We start from the raw sequence: 18,067 nt of genomic DNA, 5'->3' as shown, positions 1-18,067 counted from the left end.
CCTGCCCTGGTTGCCACTGGCAACAGCAAACAACACAGTTCTCACTGATCAAGGCAGGCTCTGGTGTAACACAAGTAGCCGTCCCAGCTGCGGTTAGGGCAACTGCATATGCTGTATAGTTGGTTGGCAGCAACCTCACCATGGTTGCTATGGACAATGGCACTTGAACACCATCTTGACACTCATAGTTCAGCAGTACAAAATCTCAGCTTCCCACCATCATCCCCGTGAGGATTTTTAAACAGCAAAGTACAGTCTCTGGCTTGATGATTTCTGGCTGCTAGGGGCAATGGCCATGCAGGGTACCATGAGAAAATCCCAAGATGAGCCCCCAAATGTAGCACTACCCCCTGTACATGTTGCTAATGTCAGAGTTCCCCACTGCTGCACAGCCATTAACATTTCCTTCCTGCATCCAGACACAATTACAATTATTAAGGGTTGCCTTGATATCAAAGGGTATTTAATCCCTGTACATGATTGTATTTACATTATGCCTTACTGTACTGTATTGTCTTACACATTTATTGTACATTAATTGCTGTATATATTTTTTGTTTACATTGTTGTATTCCCAGAGCTTTGCTGCTTGCTCCCCCAGTGACATGCTTTAGTATATTGGCATCCCACCATTTGTTTCCATGCGGTGGCTAGGTGACCTCCCTGGTGGATAGATGAGTCTCGGTTGTTCAGGGCCGCCTTTTCCACTTGTGAACGTCCTAGCATGGGCTTCCACCCTCAGGCCATAGGACAAGCGCGCATAAGTGCACGCAATTCCATCGTTCGTGCGCATTGCGAGAGCTCTGACCCAGTGACATCACACGCTGGCGACGACCGGCGCTTGAGAAACGCTGCTGGGTCAGGGATTACAAAAAGCAGGCTGTTGCCTACTTAATAGTGCTCTGGACGCTGGGCCCGGGAATTGCTCACTTCAGCAAATTCACAGTAAGCATACCTTACTGGTATACCCTCTGTTTGCGGCCACCCCGCAGCCTCTCCTAATGGAGCTGTTAGTCAGGTTGTTTATTTATCTGTGGCCATTGTTTTTCTCCCTTTAGGTCACTTACATTGGGTAGAATTGTGCATGCTTTACCGCACCCCCTCTTCTTACCTCCCCCTTGAGTGGTGCAAATTCCCACTGAACATTGGTATTCTCACCCCCAGTGGGATCCTATTTACCCATATGTACTGTATCTGTATATAAGGTATATACTATGTCCTTACCTTTCACTTTCCCTTCACAATTTCCCTCTCCTCCAGTGGCTCCAATCATTTTTCCTTTCCCCTCCCCTTTTCCCCCCCTCTTGCCCCTCTCCCCCCTTCCCCTTCCCCATTTCTTCTCCCCTTCCCTCCCACCTTCCTCCCCTCTCTTTTCTTCTTCCTCCCTCCTTTCCCCTCTTTTTTTTTTCCTTTCCCCCTCCCCACTACCCCTCACCTACCCAACACCTACTCAAATCCCCCCTTTTCTCCCCTCCTCTCCCAATTTCCCCCTTTTCTCCAACCCTCCACTTCCCCCTGCCCTTTCCCCTTCTTCTCCCAACCCCCCACTCCCTTCTTTCTCCTTTCCTTCCTCCCGTCCTGTCTTTCCTCTCTTCCCTCTTTTACCTCCCCCCATTTTTTCCCCGTTTTCCCCATCCGCCTGTTCCCTAATTTCCATCTCCCCTATTCTTCTGATCCCTTCCCTTGCCCTTTTTCTCTTTCTCCCCTTTTTTTCTGCTTCCCCTCTTTTTTCCCCCTTTCCCCCTCCCTCTTCCCTTTTTCCTTCCCTCTTATGTCCCCTTATTTCCTCAATCATTCACATTCCCTCACCAATCTCTCCCTCCCTTAACACACTCATCACAGTCCAATCCCTTCACTTCCAGTCCCCTGAAGTACATAGCTTACCCATACCATCTGCCTTACTCCATCTATTTAGATACCAGTCCAGTGATTTGTAAGTCTCCCCTAGTCACCGCGGGGGACACTTCTGGTGACGTCTTGTGTCCTGTGCATGCCAGTGTTTTTGGGTAAGCAGCTCTGCTCTTCCCATATATATATATATATATATATATATATTAGTTATTGATATTACTGTACTAAGTGTTGTCATCACACTGGTCAAGTGTATTGTTATTGATCACTTGTCAATCAAATTACAGATATCATCCTGACGAAGTGACATTAGACCGCAAAAAAGTTGAGATGCTATCCGTGATCAACTATCCCACAGTGAACTTCCCCGTTTGGGGATCATTATCTTGATGATACACATGGATCGTTACCATGCTTTCAATCTGTATTTGACTATTAATTATGTGTTATTAATTTTGTATTAATAAACTTTGATATCAATCAATCTTTTACATATTTGCTTACATATCTGAACATACTGTAGTTTATATTGTACCGAGATAGTCTAATTGCCCCTGTTCTTTAAGGTGGCTTGGTTGGGGACTGTCACGTACCTGGTACCCCACGTACCCCATCAAATTTCCCTGTATCACCTGACTAAATGGCATATTATTACGCATCCCAGAATCCCTGTAGATGGTCATGAAGCCGTTAAATCTGTACGGATGTCAGGAGCATTTTTCTTCACACAACACCAGAAATGCAAATAATCTGCCTTATTACCATGCAAAGTTTAGGGGTTGTGCAGGGGTGAGTAATATATAACTTAGAGGTCCGCAGAAAGTCATGCAGAGCACAGGGGTCAAGAGTGAAGAGTGTTGCACTACACCATCTTTTGGTATAGTGTTTCTTTTTCATATGCCAGTTTGGCCACTGAGCCCCACCCTTACTTGAAGTGAGTGGATGAGTATCTCGTGGTACTATTTGTACCTTTATTCTTTGGTTTCCATCTCTTTTTTTTGTTTTGTTTTGTAAAGACTGAGTAGTGCAGAGTTCAGAGGTCAGTAATATATAACATAGAGTTCAGAGGTCAGAAATAGGTAATGCAAAGTTCAGTAACACAGAGCTCCTAACTGATCCCCATTTGAAGGAACGGTCCCTATTTTCAATCCAAATTCATCTGTCCATCTTTCCTCCTTAAAGAGCTTGTATACCCTCCTGTATACTTTGTACCAATATACAATACCAATATACTTTGTACTTTGTACCAATAGGTAAGCCTAGAATAAGGCTTACCTATAGGTACTGTAAATATCTCCTAAACATGCGCCGTTTAGGAGATACGAGCATGCGCGCTAAAGGAACGGCCGCCTGTGGCTTTTCTTCAGGAGCGGGTGCCGGTACAGGCCGCTCCTGTGCGCATGCACGGGAGTAGTGTCACACGGCTCTGGCCACTCACACAGCCGGAGCCCCAGAAGGAAGATGGGAGAAGTTGGATGCGGCCTCCAGTGGGGACGGTGCAGGCTTCATTTGGAGGGAGCTGTGATCAGTGTCCTTTCACTAGGCAGAACGGGGAAATGCTTGTTTACATTAGCATTTCCCCATTCTTCAGGTCCGTGAGACGATCGCGGGGGTATCCCTGCGGACATCGAGTCCGCGGGACCCGCAATCACACTCACGGAGCTTGCGGCTGCATGCGACCACACAGCGGCAAATTCAAAGGGACGTACAGGTACACCCATTTGCGCAGCCATGCCATTCTGCCGACGTATATGTACATGCGGCGATCGGCAAGGGGTTATCCAATCATTTTTTTGCATATTAAAATGTAAGGCTGTAGTATTTTTGCCAAATTCCCTTTTGCATTGTTGTGATCTCTGTAGTCAGCAGTGGGCTGTAGTCAGTCTAACTGTACCTCAACAGAAGAGTTTTCTAAGCATAGAGTATATTTTCTCTGCCACAGATTTTTTGAGATTCAATATTCAAAAATCAATCAATCAATCAATACATACATCAACCAAATGGGTATTGTGTAAAATTGTGTATCAACTTATTTTAAAAACAAAAACACAATAACAAATCACCAAATGTTAACATAAAGTTTCAAAAACGTATCCTTGTGCAATATGTGAAGCCATATATATACACTGGTGCCAAAAAGTTTGTGACCTCCACCTTCCCCAGTGGGCACACTCTCTTCTTCTTAGATGCTGTAGACCTTTGTATCGAAAGGTCATGCAGAGCATGTCTCCTTTAAGATAGGACAGGGCTAAACTCACATGTGTTTTAAAATTAATCAGGTTCATCTGATGACTGCAGGAAAACATTTCCCAAGGGCTGGTGCAGTGTAAGGTCTCACCACTCCCAGAGCTGCACTGTGTGATCACGTTTAGGCAGTCCTAGGTAGCACCTCCCACAAGCACACTCCCCTTGGTCTGCCTAATTTGTTGATGTATTTCATTTATGTGGTACATGTTGTTATGTGTTATTGTAAGTGGTCATATACAGTAGGTGCATGGGCATGCAGTATATGATTTGATGCACTAGATAGGATTCATTTATTTGCTTTGGATTTAAAAAAAAAAAGTTAGTTGCTGTTTTGCTTTTTCACTTTTAATAAGTTGTATTAAAGTTTAATAGGATACATAGCATAACCTGTACAAATATAGAAAAGTAACCAGCATGGACAATTCTAGAGTGCGTCCGTAAGTCATTAGAGACGATAAAGGTGCTTAAAAATAAAGAGTAGTAACTACATCAAATATTGGTTTTCTATAGCTGCACTCAAGGCACAAAAACATTTCTTCAAAGGGCTGTATTAGTATTTTTCTTCAGCTGGCCAGTTTGTTGGGGCCCAACTGTTATGGTGGAGTGCTCCAGTTAGTGCTCCTTTAAGAACAGATGCATGCACTGACATTGGGGTTTATTTACTAAAGGCAAATCCACTGTGCACTGCAAGTGCGCTTGGAAGTGCAGTCGCTATAGATCTGAGAGGAACATGCAAGGAAAATAAAAAAACAGCATTTTTGCTTGTACATGATTGGATGATAAAATCAGCAGAGCCTCCCCTCATTTCAGATCTTCCCCTCAGATTTACAGTGACTACACTTCCAAGTGCACTTGTAGTGCAGAGTGGATTTGCCTTTAGTAAATCAACCCCACTGTGTTTCTTGTAGACAACTCTGTCCCTCTTTTGTCAAGGTGTAGTGCAGTGGTGGCCTGTGGCCTCCCACCAACTCTGTATCAGCAAGGGATCTCCTTCTGCTTACTAAGCAAAATAACCCCGGTCAGTGTCCCCAGTGTCCAGCAACTCAATCGGAAAACAAGCCCATCCAGGTTACAAGGCATTCTCTGATGTGGCTGCCATTGTGTCTCTCCTTCCCTAAGCTGTCCACTCACGGCCCCAGTTCCTCTACAAGTCATCCCCTCTTCTTCTTCTCACCTATTTCTGAGGGGGTTATCTCTTTTTCTTCTTCTCAGCCTGGGAAAATTACGCCACTCCTCCTACTCTCCCCTCCAGTGCCTCTGGGACCTGAAGTCCTTTCCTTTAGGATCTGAAGCCAACTCAGTCTGTAAAACACTCCCACAATCCTTCATACTTCTCCCAGAGTCTTTAGCAGTCCACATCTTCAGCACACACTATCATGACGGATACACCTCAAAATATCATATTTTGATTTAGACTGTGAAAATCTGAGTCAGCGCTCCCAAAAGAACACTTCCCCTCCCAACAGAATTAGGTGACTAAGTTATACGACCCATTGTGAAGCGAGGAGGAAAGAAACAGAACTCATGTTGATGCCGTAAAAACAGAAACCTGATAAGAAATCAATTGACAAATAGTCAGAATGGGTGGTCAGACTGAAGTTACAAAACTTTTAATTCAAGATAGACTTAGGTAAATATGCCCTATTGTTTCAGAGGATGATATTGCCTTTCGAGTCAAACCCTGATGTTGACTCAGGCTTTTTCCCCAGACAATGGCTGAGAGGCAATGTTAATATGTGACTAAATTTATTAAAAGTAAGAATCTGATATTTTAATATAGGATGAAGGAAGAACTGTGCTTTAGATAACAGCATGGTTGTAAAGACATAGAAACCGTAATCGCATCTACATAAAATTACATATACGTTTTCATAAGATTGGCAGGAGTCATGCATTTGTCCATTTAAGTATCCATTGTGTGTATATTAATCAAATTCTTACTAAATGATTATATTTTATACTAATTGCTGGGGTTTCATAAATAATGTATACATAGCCCCATATATAGATAACACCCTGTATCATGGAACAAGAGTCCCTAGTTTGTTTGCTCTGTCTCTTTTTGCAGTGTTTACGTTTCTGATCTACTACAGTCTGGTTGCCATAGTAACCTTTCAATTCTCTGGTAGAGAGAATAGATTAGCCCACTCTCCCTGTCTAAATTCATTAGTTAGTTACTCCCTGTTCCATAGTTGCCAACATTGTAAAAAAAATTTCGGGACACTTTTTTGGCTGTAGGCAGAGTCAGCCTATGATTAAGGGGCGGGGCATGCGTCAGTAGGGGTGGCATAGAAAATGGGTGTAGTTTACGTTAAATAGTGGGCGTGGCTTACATGGGCATGGCTAAAATGGGGTGTGGTTAGAGTCTGAGATGAATGAGGGATGCAGAGGGAAAGGGGGAAAGGGGGGTAGAGGGAGAGGGATGGAGGGACAGCAGACCCAGATCCTACACCACAATAGCAATGTGTATTTCAGAGTTTAACCATCAGCAGATAAAGATACTCCAAACACCTGGTGTTGGCGCTTCAATCATCCTGGCACCAAGGTTGTTATGGTGTTGTCAAGATGATTGAAACGCATTATTTCTATTATTACATTGTAATATAAAATGAAATCATTCAACTCACCATAATGCAGAATCAGTGGGACCACTGAGCGTGTCACCTGCTACGTCGCCTGCCACCAGATGCCATCAGGTTCCCTCAGCAGAGTCTGTCCTTACATCAGGTGCCCCCAGCAGAGTGCCTCCTTCCATCAGGCATTCCCAGTACAGTACCTCTTACGTCAGGTGTCCCCAGCGGAGTGTTCACTGCAGATGGAGTGTTGGCTACAGTCTAGCTACATCTCCTCAAGAGTGGTGACAAGGGGAGAGAGGTGTGTGGGTGGAGGCATTGTGACTTGGGGTGTTACAGGCTGACTTGGGGAAGGGTGGAGACAGGATGGTGATTTGGGGGTGCAGGCATGATGGTGACCTGGGGGGTGCAGGCATGGTGGTGACTAGGCCGGAGGGGGTGCAGGCATGGTGGTGACTAGGCCAGAGGGGGTGCAGGCATGGGGGGAGGGGGATGCAGGCATGGTGTTGTCATGGGGGGAGGCGGGTGCAGGCATGGTGGTGACATGGGGGGAGGGGGTGCAGGTATAGTGGCGACATGGGGGGAACAGGTATGGTGATGACATGGGGGAGGGAGGGCAGGTATGGTAGTGATATGGGGGAGGGGGCCAGGGCTGGACTGGGACAAAAATGTGGCCCTGGACTTCATCCAGACCGGCCCAGGGCACAACACATCAGGGTACGGTACATCAGGCCACCTCAGGGCACAAGGCACATCAGGATACAAGGCACATCAGTGCACAGCATATCAGGGTACAGCACACCAGGCCACATCAGGGTACAGGGCACAGCACATCAGGGTACAGAGCCCAGCACATCAGCGTATAGGGCACATCAGGGCACAACACATCAGGTTACAGAGCCTAGCACATCAGCGTACAGGGCACAGCACATCAGGGAACAGCACATCAGGGCACAGGACATCAGGGCACACGACATTGAGGCACAGGACATCGGGGCACATCAGGGCACAGGGCACCGGGCCACAAGGCACATCAGGTCACGGGGAACATCAGGGCATAGGAGATCGGGGCACAGCACATCAGGGCATTTAGCACATCAGGGCATGGGGCACATAGCACATAAAGGCACATCAGGGCACGGGGCACATCAGGGCACATAGCACATCAGGGCACATTATGGCACATCAGGGCACATGGCACATTATGGGGCACATCAGGGCACATAGCACATCAGGGCACCGGGCACATCAGGGCACATGGCACATTATGTGGCACATCAGGGCACGGGACACATCAGGGCACATGGCACATTATGGGGCACATCAGGGCACATGGCACATCAGGGCATGGGGCACATCAGGGCACATGGCACATCATGGCACGGGGTACATCAGGGCACATGGCACATTATGGGGCACATCAGGGCACATGGCACATCAGGGCATGGGGCACATCAGGGCACATGGCACATCAGGGAACAGGGCACATCAGGGCACGGGCACATCAGGGCATATTATGGGAAAATCAGGGCACATGGCACATCAGGGCACGGGGCACATCAGGGCACATGGCACATTCTGGGGCACATCAGGGCACATAGCACATCAGAGCACAGGGCACATCATGGCACATTATGGGGCACATCAGGGCACATGGCACATCAGGGCACGGGGCACATCAGGGCACAGGGCACATAGCACATCAGGGCACGGGGCACATCAGGGCACATTATGGAAAAATCAGGGCACATGGCACATTATGGGGCACATCAGGGCACATGGCACATCAGGGCACGGGGCACATCGGTGCACATTATGGCACATCAGGGCACATGGCACATTATGGGGCACATCAGGGCACATGGCACATCAGTGCACAGGGCACATCAGGGCATATAGCACATCAGGGCACATTATGGGGCACATAGCACATCAGGGCATGGGGCACGTCGGGGCACATAGCACATCAGGGCACATTATGGGGCTCATCGGGGCACATAGCACATTAGGGCACAGGGCACATAGCACATTAGGGCACATGGCACATTAGGGCATGGGGCACCTCAGGGGGCACATTATAGGGCACATCACCAACTAGCCGGTATGCAGAGTAGCGCAGGAATCATGTCTGTAGTAAGTTCTCACACTCACGAGCAGCTGCTCCCCAGCGGCCCCCCCACTCTTCTCGTCTATCCCAGATGACGAGACACTGAAACACACGGGGCAGAGCGGAGGGAGGATTTCCTTGTGTTCAGTGGAGGGGGGGGGTCGCCAATCCCTGTAGCCAATAGGCTTCAGTGTACAATAGAATCTTCTGAAGATTTGAAGCCGATTGGCTGCCCCTCTCCCCTGCACTGAACAAAAGGGGAAACAACTAATTGACTGACTCGTGGAGGCGACGGCGGCCATTTTTGTGGAGCCTTTGCCGTTTTATTGAGAAAAACACTCACGATTTTCTCGGGACAAACCCAAAAATTCGGAAAAACACTCAGGACAAAATTAAATTGTAACGAGGGTCCCAAAATCGGGATTGTCCTGGGAAAATCGGGACTGTTGGCAACTATGCTGTTCCTTTTCCTGTTTAGCCTTGTCTTTTTCACACATGGAAGGCTCTGTAAGTACAAGCTGGCAAACCCTGCAATAAGCATTCTTTTTTATAGCTCCTTCCCTGGATAAGCGCTCCACATAGAGAAGCTCTCTCTTAACACCCTGCAACATCTACAAACTCATCTACAAACTCTCTGCTGTTATTTCACAAATAAAGTTAAGAAAGTTAAAGGACTTTGTTGTGCTTTGATAGGAAGGCGAGTTAAGCTATCTGGCTTTATTCATATCCTCGCATATGACACTGGGGCTGCAGAATATCCTGTATGAAAGAAAACATATTTTTCTTTTAACAAATAAGTAGAACACATTTTTGTCCTCAGACACATCCAGTGGCTGAAGATAATATTACCTAATTGTACCCGGCAAATCATTAGAATTCCCCAACCAATGGAGAGTGAGCCAAACCTTCTGAGCTGAGCTTATGATAATTTTATGAGCTTATTGTCCCAAAATAGTATAAAGGTTGTGAGGGTAATAAGGAAAGGATCACAGGCCCATACACCAGATGCACCCCTATATGATCAAGAAGTCTGCTGATATTTGACCACTCCCCATCTTGCTGGACCTTGTAACTGGAACCACTCGATGTGCTTAGATATTGGAGGACATCTCCCCATTTTAAGCTGATTGGTAAGATACAGATCATACAGATTCTATTTCATCTTCTCTCTCAAAATCATAGGGATTATATTTTGTATGTTTAAGTATTGACATTTATTGACGGTCTAGGCTGTGCATTATTATAACCGTGTTTTAGGGAACTCAGACAAACAAATTTACACAATTTTATATTCTGTGATCCCAGGGAGAGTTTTATTACTCCATTTAATTTTAGTAGATCTGTTGGTTTAATACTTATTTCAAATTGGCAATATTGTTCTGTTGATTTTGAGAGACATACTTTGGATTCCTTCCGGCCGGAAACATTTGGAGGACTGCTTTCCTGAGTGACGAGGGATATTGCGTTCTTGAATATAAAGCAGAAATTACCACACATATTTTTCCAACAGACCAATTTGGACTCCCCTGAGTAATTATATTTAGATTTTGTTTCATTGCTGTATTGATGTTTTTATAATGTATGTGTGAAATATCAATCACCAGAAAATCTAGTTCTGTATAAAATTGTACTAATATACTCGTTAATTAATAAAGTCAAATTATTTACTTATTAATTTTGTTGGGAGATATTTATACTTTGGTAAGAAAACCCCATAAATTAACGAACTCAGGAAAGGATTGTGGTATGCACTGACATTCTGAACTAAGTTCATAAAATTACCGTAAGGTTGGAGGCACTGAAAAATAAAACACTGAGATCTTAATTAAGATTCCATACCACACTCACAACATAAAATTGGCAAGCACTGCTGAGATATTTTGTAGGAGGGAATCTTTTACCACATTACAGAACATACTGGTGATTGTATTTGCATATACATTGTAAAAAATATCAGTCGTATATTAAGATGGCTGGTAGTGATAATGAATCGTGTTCATCTAAAAACGGCCAGGATGGTGATACCACCCCAGCGGTAGCCACCTCAAGCCATAAAAAAAGCTACTGGGCCTCAGGAAAACTTAGGTAGGGTCCTTGACTATGGTGTGACCGATTATATGCGCAAAAGATTAGACATAGGAGGTAATTTAGAGAAATTTGTTAAAGAGGAGGTTAAGTGATGATTTTTTTATTGAAGATGGTCGGGTGTACCAAATGATAATTGGCTTTTGCTAGCACAAAAGACACAAAAAGCCGAGACTGGATCATTGGCCGGTTTTGTGGTTTTTGTGTAATCAAGTTGCCAAACAAATGCCAGCCTTAAAAAGAGAATTGTTGGCCACCCGCACCACCTTAAATTACAAAATAGAAGCAATAGAATCCCTGTCAACTAAAATCCAACAGGCTGAGAGTTAATGGGCCAGATCCAAAATGTTCAGACTTTATATGAAGACTCCTGTCACCTAGTTAGAAAACTGCAAGGGAAATATCAAAAATGTACCTACCTACGAACGTACCCTGAAAATCTTAAACATTCAGGACGATCGTACCAAAATTGAATTATTGCCATGGATATTTGAAGAAAAGTACAGACAATTCTTTGATTCGTTGCAGGCTCTATACGGTCAGTCATGGAGGGAAATTAAACATAGGTGTCAAACGGAGTTTGGGCCCTACAAAACTGTTACCGCGGCCTACAATTTAAAATGTGGCCATAATCAGAGTCCCACAGAATTCCTAGCCGTGTTGAGAAGCCCATATTTTCTGGTTGAAAAGGACCCCGATCCGGACCAGCCAGAATTCCTGACTCTATTTTTTTAAAGCGCTACTAGTCTATATCAAATTAGGACTGGCAAGGGATTTTAAGAAAGGACATTCCCTGAATTGGTTAGTCAGGGAGAGTGATCACCTGTACTCAATACAACAGTCCAGTGAAGGTGGGGTGAAAAGAGAAGCCAAACCTAGCCCTAAAACCATAGCAGCCACTACTGTGAACCCCTAACCTCATGGTCTACAAACAGAGAGAAAATCATATGCTGAGGTAGACTGAGATGGGAAACCCATGGGACCTCTCAGAGTTCCACCCCAGCCACAGCAGATGATGGAGGACAGATAAAGGTCGCCAGGTTATGGTAGTAAGGGTGAAAGGGGCCCCGGGTACATAAATAGCCAGAGGGGATATCTGCAGGGATCCCAGAACAACCAACAATCAAATTGGAATTGAGATTCGGATGCTACTAGGTACCCCTACTATAACAGGAACCCTAACTTTGGTAGGAACCCCAACTTTGGCAGAAACCCCAATTTTAACAGAGACCCCAATTTTCAAGGTTACCCACGCTTTAACAGAAATCCAAACTTTCACGGCCACCCTGGTTACTACAGAGACCCCAACTTTATAAGAGATCCAGATTTTAATGAGAATCCTGATAATCTCAGGACGCTTCCCAATCATGAACAGGTCAATCATCCCAGGTTAGGTGTAGCTCCTCAAATTCCCCAAAATCAAAGGGAACCACAGGAAACCCCCGAGAGAAAGGCCACAGCACCAAGACCAGAGGAGTGGTGATGAATCTGATGCATCACTACAGTCCCATCCTGAATGCAACCAGTTCAGGCGAAATCGGGTAAATCGCCAAAATACCATGGGCCGGCAAATCGAGCAGGTAGAGGTGCAAATTAATCAGATGTGTGAACAAATGACACATCTGATCAATTACCAATCTACCAACCCATCTTTTTTAGGGGCCGCTCCTGTGACCAACACAGGGTCTCAGAATACTTAGAACCCCAGACAATCCTACTGCAGGGGACAACCCTGGGTGTGATGACAGGAGGCACACAACACACCCCTGACATGCCCCTAAACTGGGGGGATCAGGGTGGGATTGTTAATTCTGCTCCTGTTTTTCAGTATCCTTCCAACCCCTCTAATGTAGATGAGCCACTGAGAGCCGTTGTAAGTGACCAATCGGGCGGGATGCCTCTCACTCAGTGTGCTTCTGTCTCAAGTATGCCCCATATGCCATCCCGCAGGAATCATAAGCACAAAGAAGCTGTGAGATAAATGCCAAATGTAAATTGGAAAACCCACAGATCTTCAACCACGCTAATTTCATGTGTGAGTTGACTGATGGAAGATATTTCACTACTGTAAATGTACATGAGGCCGGTGATCACCCCATTTCAGGTTTAATTGACACAGGATCCCAAGCCACTATCCTGTCGCAGGAACAATTTAATGAAGCAATAAAATGAATGCTCAGCAAACCAAGACTTAGTAGCTTTGACTGCTCACTAATCGGGGTGGGGGGAGAGCCACTGCAAGTCATGGGTACTGCTTGGCTTAAACTCAAATTAGGTACCGTATATACTGGAGTATAGGCCAACCCGAATATAAGCCGAGGCACCTAATTTTACCACTAAAAACTGGAAAAATGTATTGACTCGAGTATAAGCCTAGGGTGAATATTAGAATATTTCATTCTAAAATATTGGCTAGAAAGCCTCTCCTAGACACATGCCAAGCTTTCATTAGTCAAGGCTTCCTGTCACTATACTGTAACTCAAGAGGTCACGTATACTAGACATCCTTCCAACACTGGCTTGCTTTGTGTGGCTATGGCATCTGATCTGGTTATCATAAAACTAAAGCTAGTCCGTCCATTTGGGTAGTGGTTGAATAATACAAAACAATTGACCTAAGAATAGAAAGTATTATTTTGAATATTATGTGAATTGTCTGTGTCCACCATAGCTGTAAGATAATTTCTGGCACTGTATAGATCCCGCCAGTGCATTATATAAAGCTTACCAGTTCCTGATGTCCTGCTGTGTCAGATCTGGCCATCTGAGATGTCCCGCTGTGTCAGATCTGGCCATCTTATGAGATGTCTCGCTGTGTCAGATCTGGCCATCTAATGAGATGTCCTGTTGTGTCAGATCTGGCCATCTAATGAGATGTCCCACTGTGTCAGATCGCCGTGCAACCGCAGTAACTATGCCCCGCCTCCTCTGACACACGGCACAAGGATTCCTAGCATTGGATCACTGTGCCGTCTATCACAAGAGGAGGTGGGACATATGCGGCTGCACAGTGATCTGACACAGCATGGGAGGGAGGGGAAACTCACAGGGGCACCAGGCCGATTCACGAGCGTCACCCAGCGGCATGGCCCCGCTCCTTTTTCTCCTACACTTCGGACATTTTTTCACTCACTCGAGTATAAGCCGAGGCAGGTTTTTTCACTCAAAAAAATAGGCTGAAAAACTCGGCTTATACTCGAGTATATACGGTAATAAGGAAATCAGGCACCCTGTTATTGTTGCAGACCTCCCACACCATCACATGATTATTGGAATGGATCTCCTTAAGAGGCTCAAAACAATTGTTGATTGCATGAATTAAGTGATGTGGTCACAGGTCAATTCCCTGATTAAATATGAAGGACTTCAAACTCCCCATTCCTGGCGACACTGCCATCTGGTGGAGGAAAGGCCTGGTTCACTAGAAATCCACTTCAGGTATAGTCAGTTCCCTGATGTCACGGTTATTCAACCTGACAATCATGACCTGGAAGTAGGAAATGAGGACAAAATAAGAGATCTCCCTCCAGGATAACGTACTGACCATATCCTTCCATCAAGAAAATAAAACCAAGAAAGGGGGAAATCATGCCCAGTTCCTGACAGGAATAGAAAGGGTTAGCAGCAATCTCTTTATCCCTATCCAGATAAATGGTCTTAATTAGGGATGGGCCGAACACCCCCATGTTCGGTTCGCATCAGAACATGCGAACAGGCAAAAAATTTGTTTGAACACGCGAACACCATTAAAGTCTATGGGACACGAACATGAAAAATCAAAAGTGCTCATTTTAAAGGCATATATGCATGGTATTGTCTTTAAAAAGTGTATGGGGACCTTGGTCCTGCCCAAGGGGACATGTATCAATGCAAAAAAAAGTTTTAAAAACGGCTGTTTTTTCGGGAGCAGTGATTTTAATAATGCTTAAAGTGAAACAATAAAAATGTAATATTCCTTTAAATTTCATACCTGGGGGATGTCTATAGTATGCCTGTAAAGTGGCGCATGTTTCCCGTGTTTAGAACAGTCTGACAGCAAAATTACATTTCTAAAGGAAAGTCATTTAAAGGTACTCGCGGCTATTAATGAATTGCCGGTCCGACAATACACATAAAAGTTCATTGATAAAAACGGCATGGGATTCCCCCACAGGGGAACCCCGAACCAAAATTTAAAAAAAAAAATGCGTGGGGGTCCCCCCAAATTCCATACCAGGCCATATCCCTAGTCTTAATAGGTCAAAATATGCCAAAATTGATCTGAAACAAGAGCAAAGCTTTGTGAGCCATGGCCTTGTTAGTCACCTTTCTGACAGGGAAATGATCCGTTTCTCCACTCCTCAGAGACATTGGATGATAGATACCATTGATGACTCTGAGGACCATAACTCAGTTGCTAGATGCCTCTTAAGTATCACTATAGGTAATAAGACAATTACCCACGTGTTCATAGTGCTGGATAATCCCCAATCCCAAATGTATCTCGGCAACAACCTACTGCATCGTTTTGCCACCCATATTGACCTGATAAACAACTGCTGATGGAGTCGACTAAAGGGGGCCCCGAGGGATACCAATATATGACCTCAGCCCTGAAGTTCCAGCAACAGATGCCTTATGCTGTTGAGATTCAGGTAGCTCAAGAAATTACCATCCCTATGGACATAAAAACATTTCCTACTCCCCATCAATGTCATAAAGGGACAAAAACAGAAGGGATCAGATGCATTAGTATGCCTGTCCCAGAGAATACAGGAGGAGGGAATAAAAATTACCCACGCACCTTTGATCAATATACATCAGTCAATAATGTCCATCTACATACACAACCTCTCAAATCAGGACCTTAACCTACCCAAGGGCACCCTTATCGGCCTTGCAATAGAGACGGGGTATCACACGTTTGGAGTCACCAACCAAGTGATTGGGCTCATACCAGATGAATATTTATCTGAGGAGAAATTAATTGAACAGTCATTCAATTCTACACCCGAGGGTATATTCACCATAGAGTTCATTTACCCCTTCGATTCTAAGGATGGTACCTGTAGAATTGAAGAAACATCTCTCGTCTTTGAACAACCAATCAAAGAACAAGAGTACCCTAAGGGACCTGATTGGGAGAAAAATACACCTCGCACACCCAATGACCTAAACACCAGGCTAGAAGAGGCCTATGAGAAAGGGAAACCGGAAAGCTTTCCGGAGTTCAAAGAGATAGTCGAAGAGATCATAGCCCTAGCCGATGCCTGTACCAATTATCTTGAGCGACAATTGCTCCACGAACTTTTTTTTGAATTCCAGGAAATCTTTGCTCAGGATTCCTACGATTGTGGGAATACTGATCTCCACATCGCCAAAATCCAGACCGACCCTCAGGCCCCAACGGTATTTGTAAAACATTATAGACTTCCGCTAGCCTCCTATGAGTCCCTCTCTGACATCATTAGGAAGTTACTCGAATGGGGTATAATTAGGCCCATCCACAGTTCGTACAATCACCCTATCCTGGGTATTTTAAAACACAACGGACAGTAGCGCTTGTGCGCTGATCTCCAACAACTCAGTAAGCGTGTCTACATGTCAGGATGGCCCGTACCCTACATAGACCAGTTCCTGGCCCAACTCCAGGGATCCCAGGTATTCTCGGCCGTCGACTGTGCCCAGGGATACTGGACCATAAAAATCAGAAGATCAATATAAACTGGCATTCAGCTTTGGAAACCAACAGTACTGCTGGGTGCGCATGCGTTTTGGCTATATCAGTTCCGAACATGAATTTGGAGTCTTCATGCACAAGGCCATGCCAGATGCCTTGCAGCGAGGAATATTGGCATAAGTTGATGACATCCTCATTAAAAGTACTGACATGACCAAACACCTCACAGAACTCCGACACATTTTGGGCCAACTAAGGACAGCCAGAGTGAGGCTAAACATTCAGAAAGCACAATGGTGCTGCACTCGTGTAAACTTCTTAGGCCATGAAGTTACCTCAGAGGAATTAAACCCCCAAAAGAAGAAGGTTGAAGCAGTATTTAATTGCAAGGTACTAGTCTTAAAGAATTGAGATTGTTTCTAGGAATGGTTAACTATTCGCGTTCATCGACAATTACGCTGAGATTAGCAAACCATTACTTCATCTGTTGAAGAAATACACTGAGTGGTCATGGGGCAAGGAACAAACAGATGCTATGAAGGAACTGAAAGTACGACTCACCCAAGCTCACTGCCTTGCATATCCAGAAGGAGATAAACCCTTTTTTCTTGAGACAGGGTACACGCAGGTAAGTATGAGTTCTGTTCTTCATCAGAAACAAGAAAATGTCAGTAAAATCATCGCTTACGCCAGCAAAACATTGTCCTCAGTTGAGATTAAGTTTTCTGACTGCGAAAAAGCTTTATTGTCCACTGTCTGGGCTCTACAGAATTTCCACAGTTACATTCAAGGTGAAAGAATTATTGTTGAGACCGCACACCAGCCTTTGCAGTATCTACAGAGTGGACATATCAGGGACGGAAATGTGTCAAATAGCCGCATCACTGCTTGGACTCTGGTGGCCCCTGGAAATTCGATATAAACAGAACAAGAAAAGTCCAGTGGCCCAGGGCCTTGCTGAGCTGCCCTGATCCCTGCGAGGGGACCCCTGACACTGACTTTTTAGAAGAACAAATGTTGTCTCCATACAAGCTTTATGAAGATGAATACTGTAAAAAGTTGCCGTTTGTTTTTGTAGATGGTTGTGCCTATCATCACAAGGACAAGGACCAGCTCTAACTATTGGCTGGCATCGGGATCATATGGACCCAAGGTGTAGCCCCAATCTCTGTGGGATACAAACTTGGGCCAAGAAGCAGCCCAGTTGCAGAACTTGCTGCAATCCTGAAAGTCGTTGAGATGGCCATAGATTACTGCATTAAAGAATTCGCCATCATCACCGATTCAAATTATGTCAGAAATAGTTTTGTTGAGTATCTCACCCAATGGAAACGGAACAACATGGTAAAAAGTAATCATAAACCTGTTGAACATGGTAAGTTGTTTCGTCAAATCAACCAATTGGTAAGGGAACATGAGATCACTCTATATTTTAAGAAAACCAAGGGCCACTCCAAAGTTATAGATGAAGAGAAGGAAGGTAATGATCAGGCCGATACCCTAGCCAAAGAAGGGGTCCTAACAGGTGAGTTTCTAGATATAGAT

General features: G+C 44.9%; 1 protein-coding gene across 3 annotated transcripts in view; it reads left to right on the top strand.

Moving 5' to 3' along the window:
• The window catches only part of LOC141102908 (uncharacterized), a 253,396-nt gene that overhangs the window by 69,783 nt on the left and 165,546 nt on the right, over positions 1–18,067 (top strand). The window contains exon 12 of one of the 3 annotated variants that reach the window (XM_073591950.1): positions 2,139–2,335. The exons of the other annotated variants lie outside the window; for them this stretch is intronic. Within the exon in view, the coding sequence (XP_073448051.1) occupies positions 2,139–2,158 (20 nt within the window). The 3' untranslated portion in view covers positions 2,159–2,335. Of the gene's footprint in view, positions 1–2,138; positions 2,336–18,067 lie in introns of those variants that run through there. 3 annotated transcript variants of the gene reach the window in all.

Source organism: Aquarana catesbeiana, linkage group LG07 (assembly GCF_042186555.1).
Source record: "Aquarana catesbeiana isolate 2022-GZ linkage group LG07, ASM4218655v1, whole genome shotgun sequence".
Lineage (NCBI taxonomy): Eukaryota > Metazoa > Chordata > Amphibia > Anura > Ranidae > Aquarana > Aquarana catesbeiana.
Note: the sequence above shows the minus strand (reverse complement) of the source record. Positions and strands in the feature narration are given on the sequence as shown.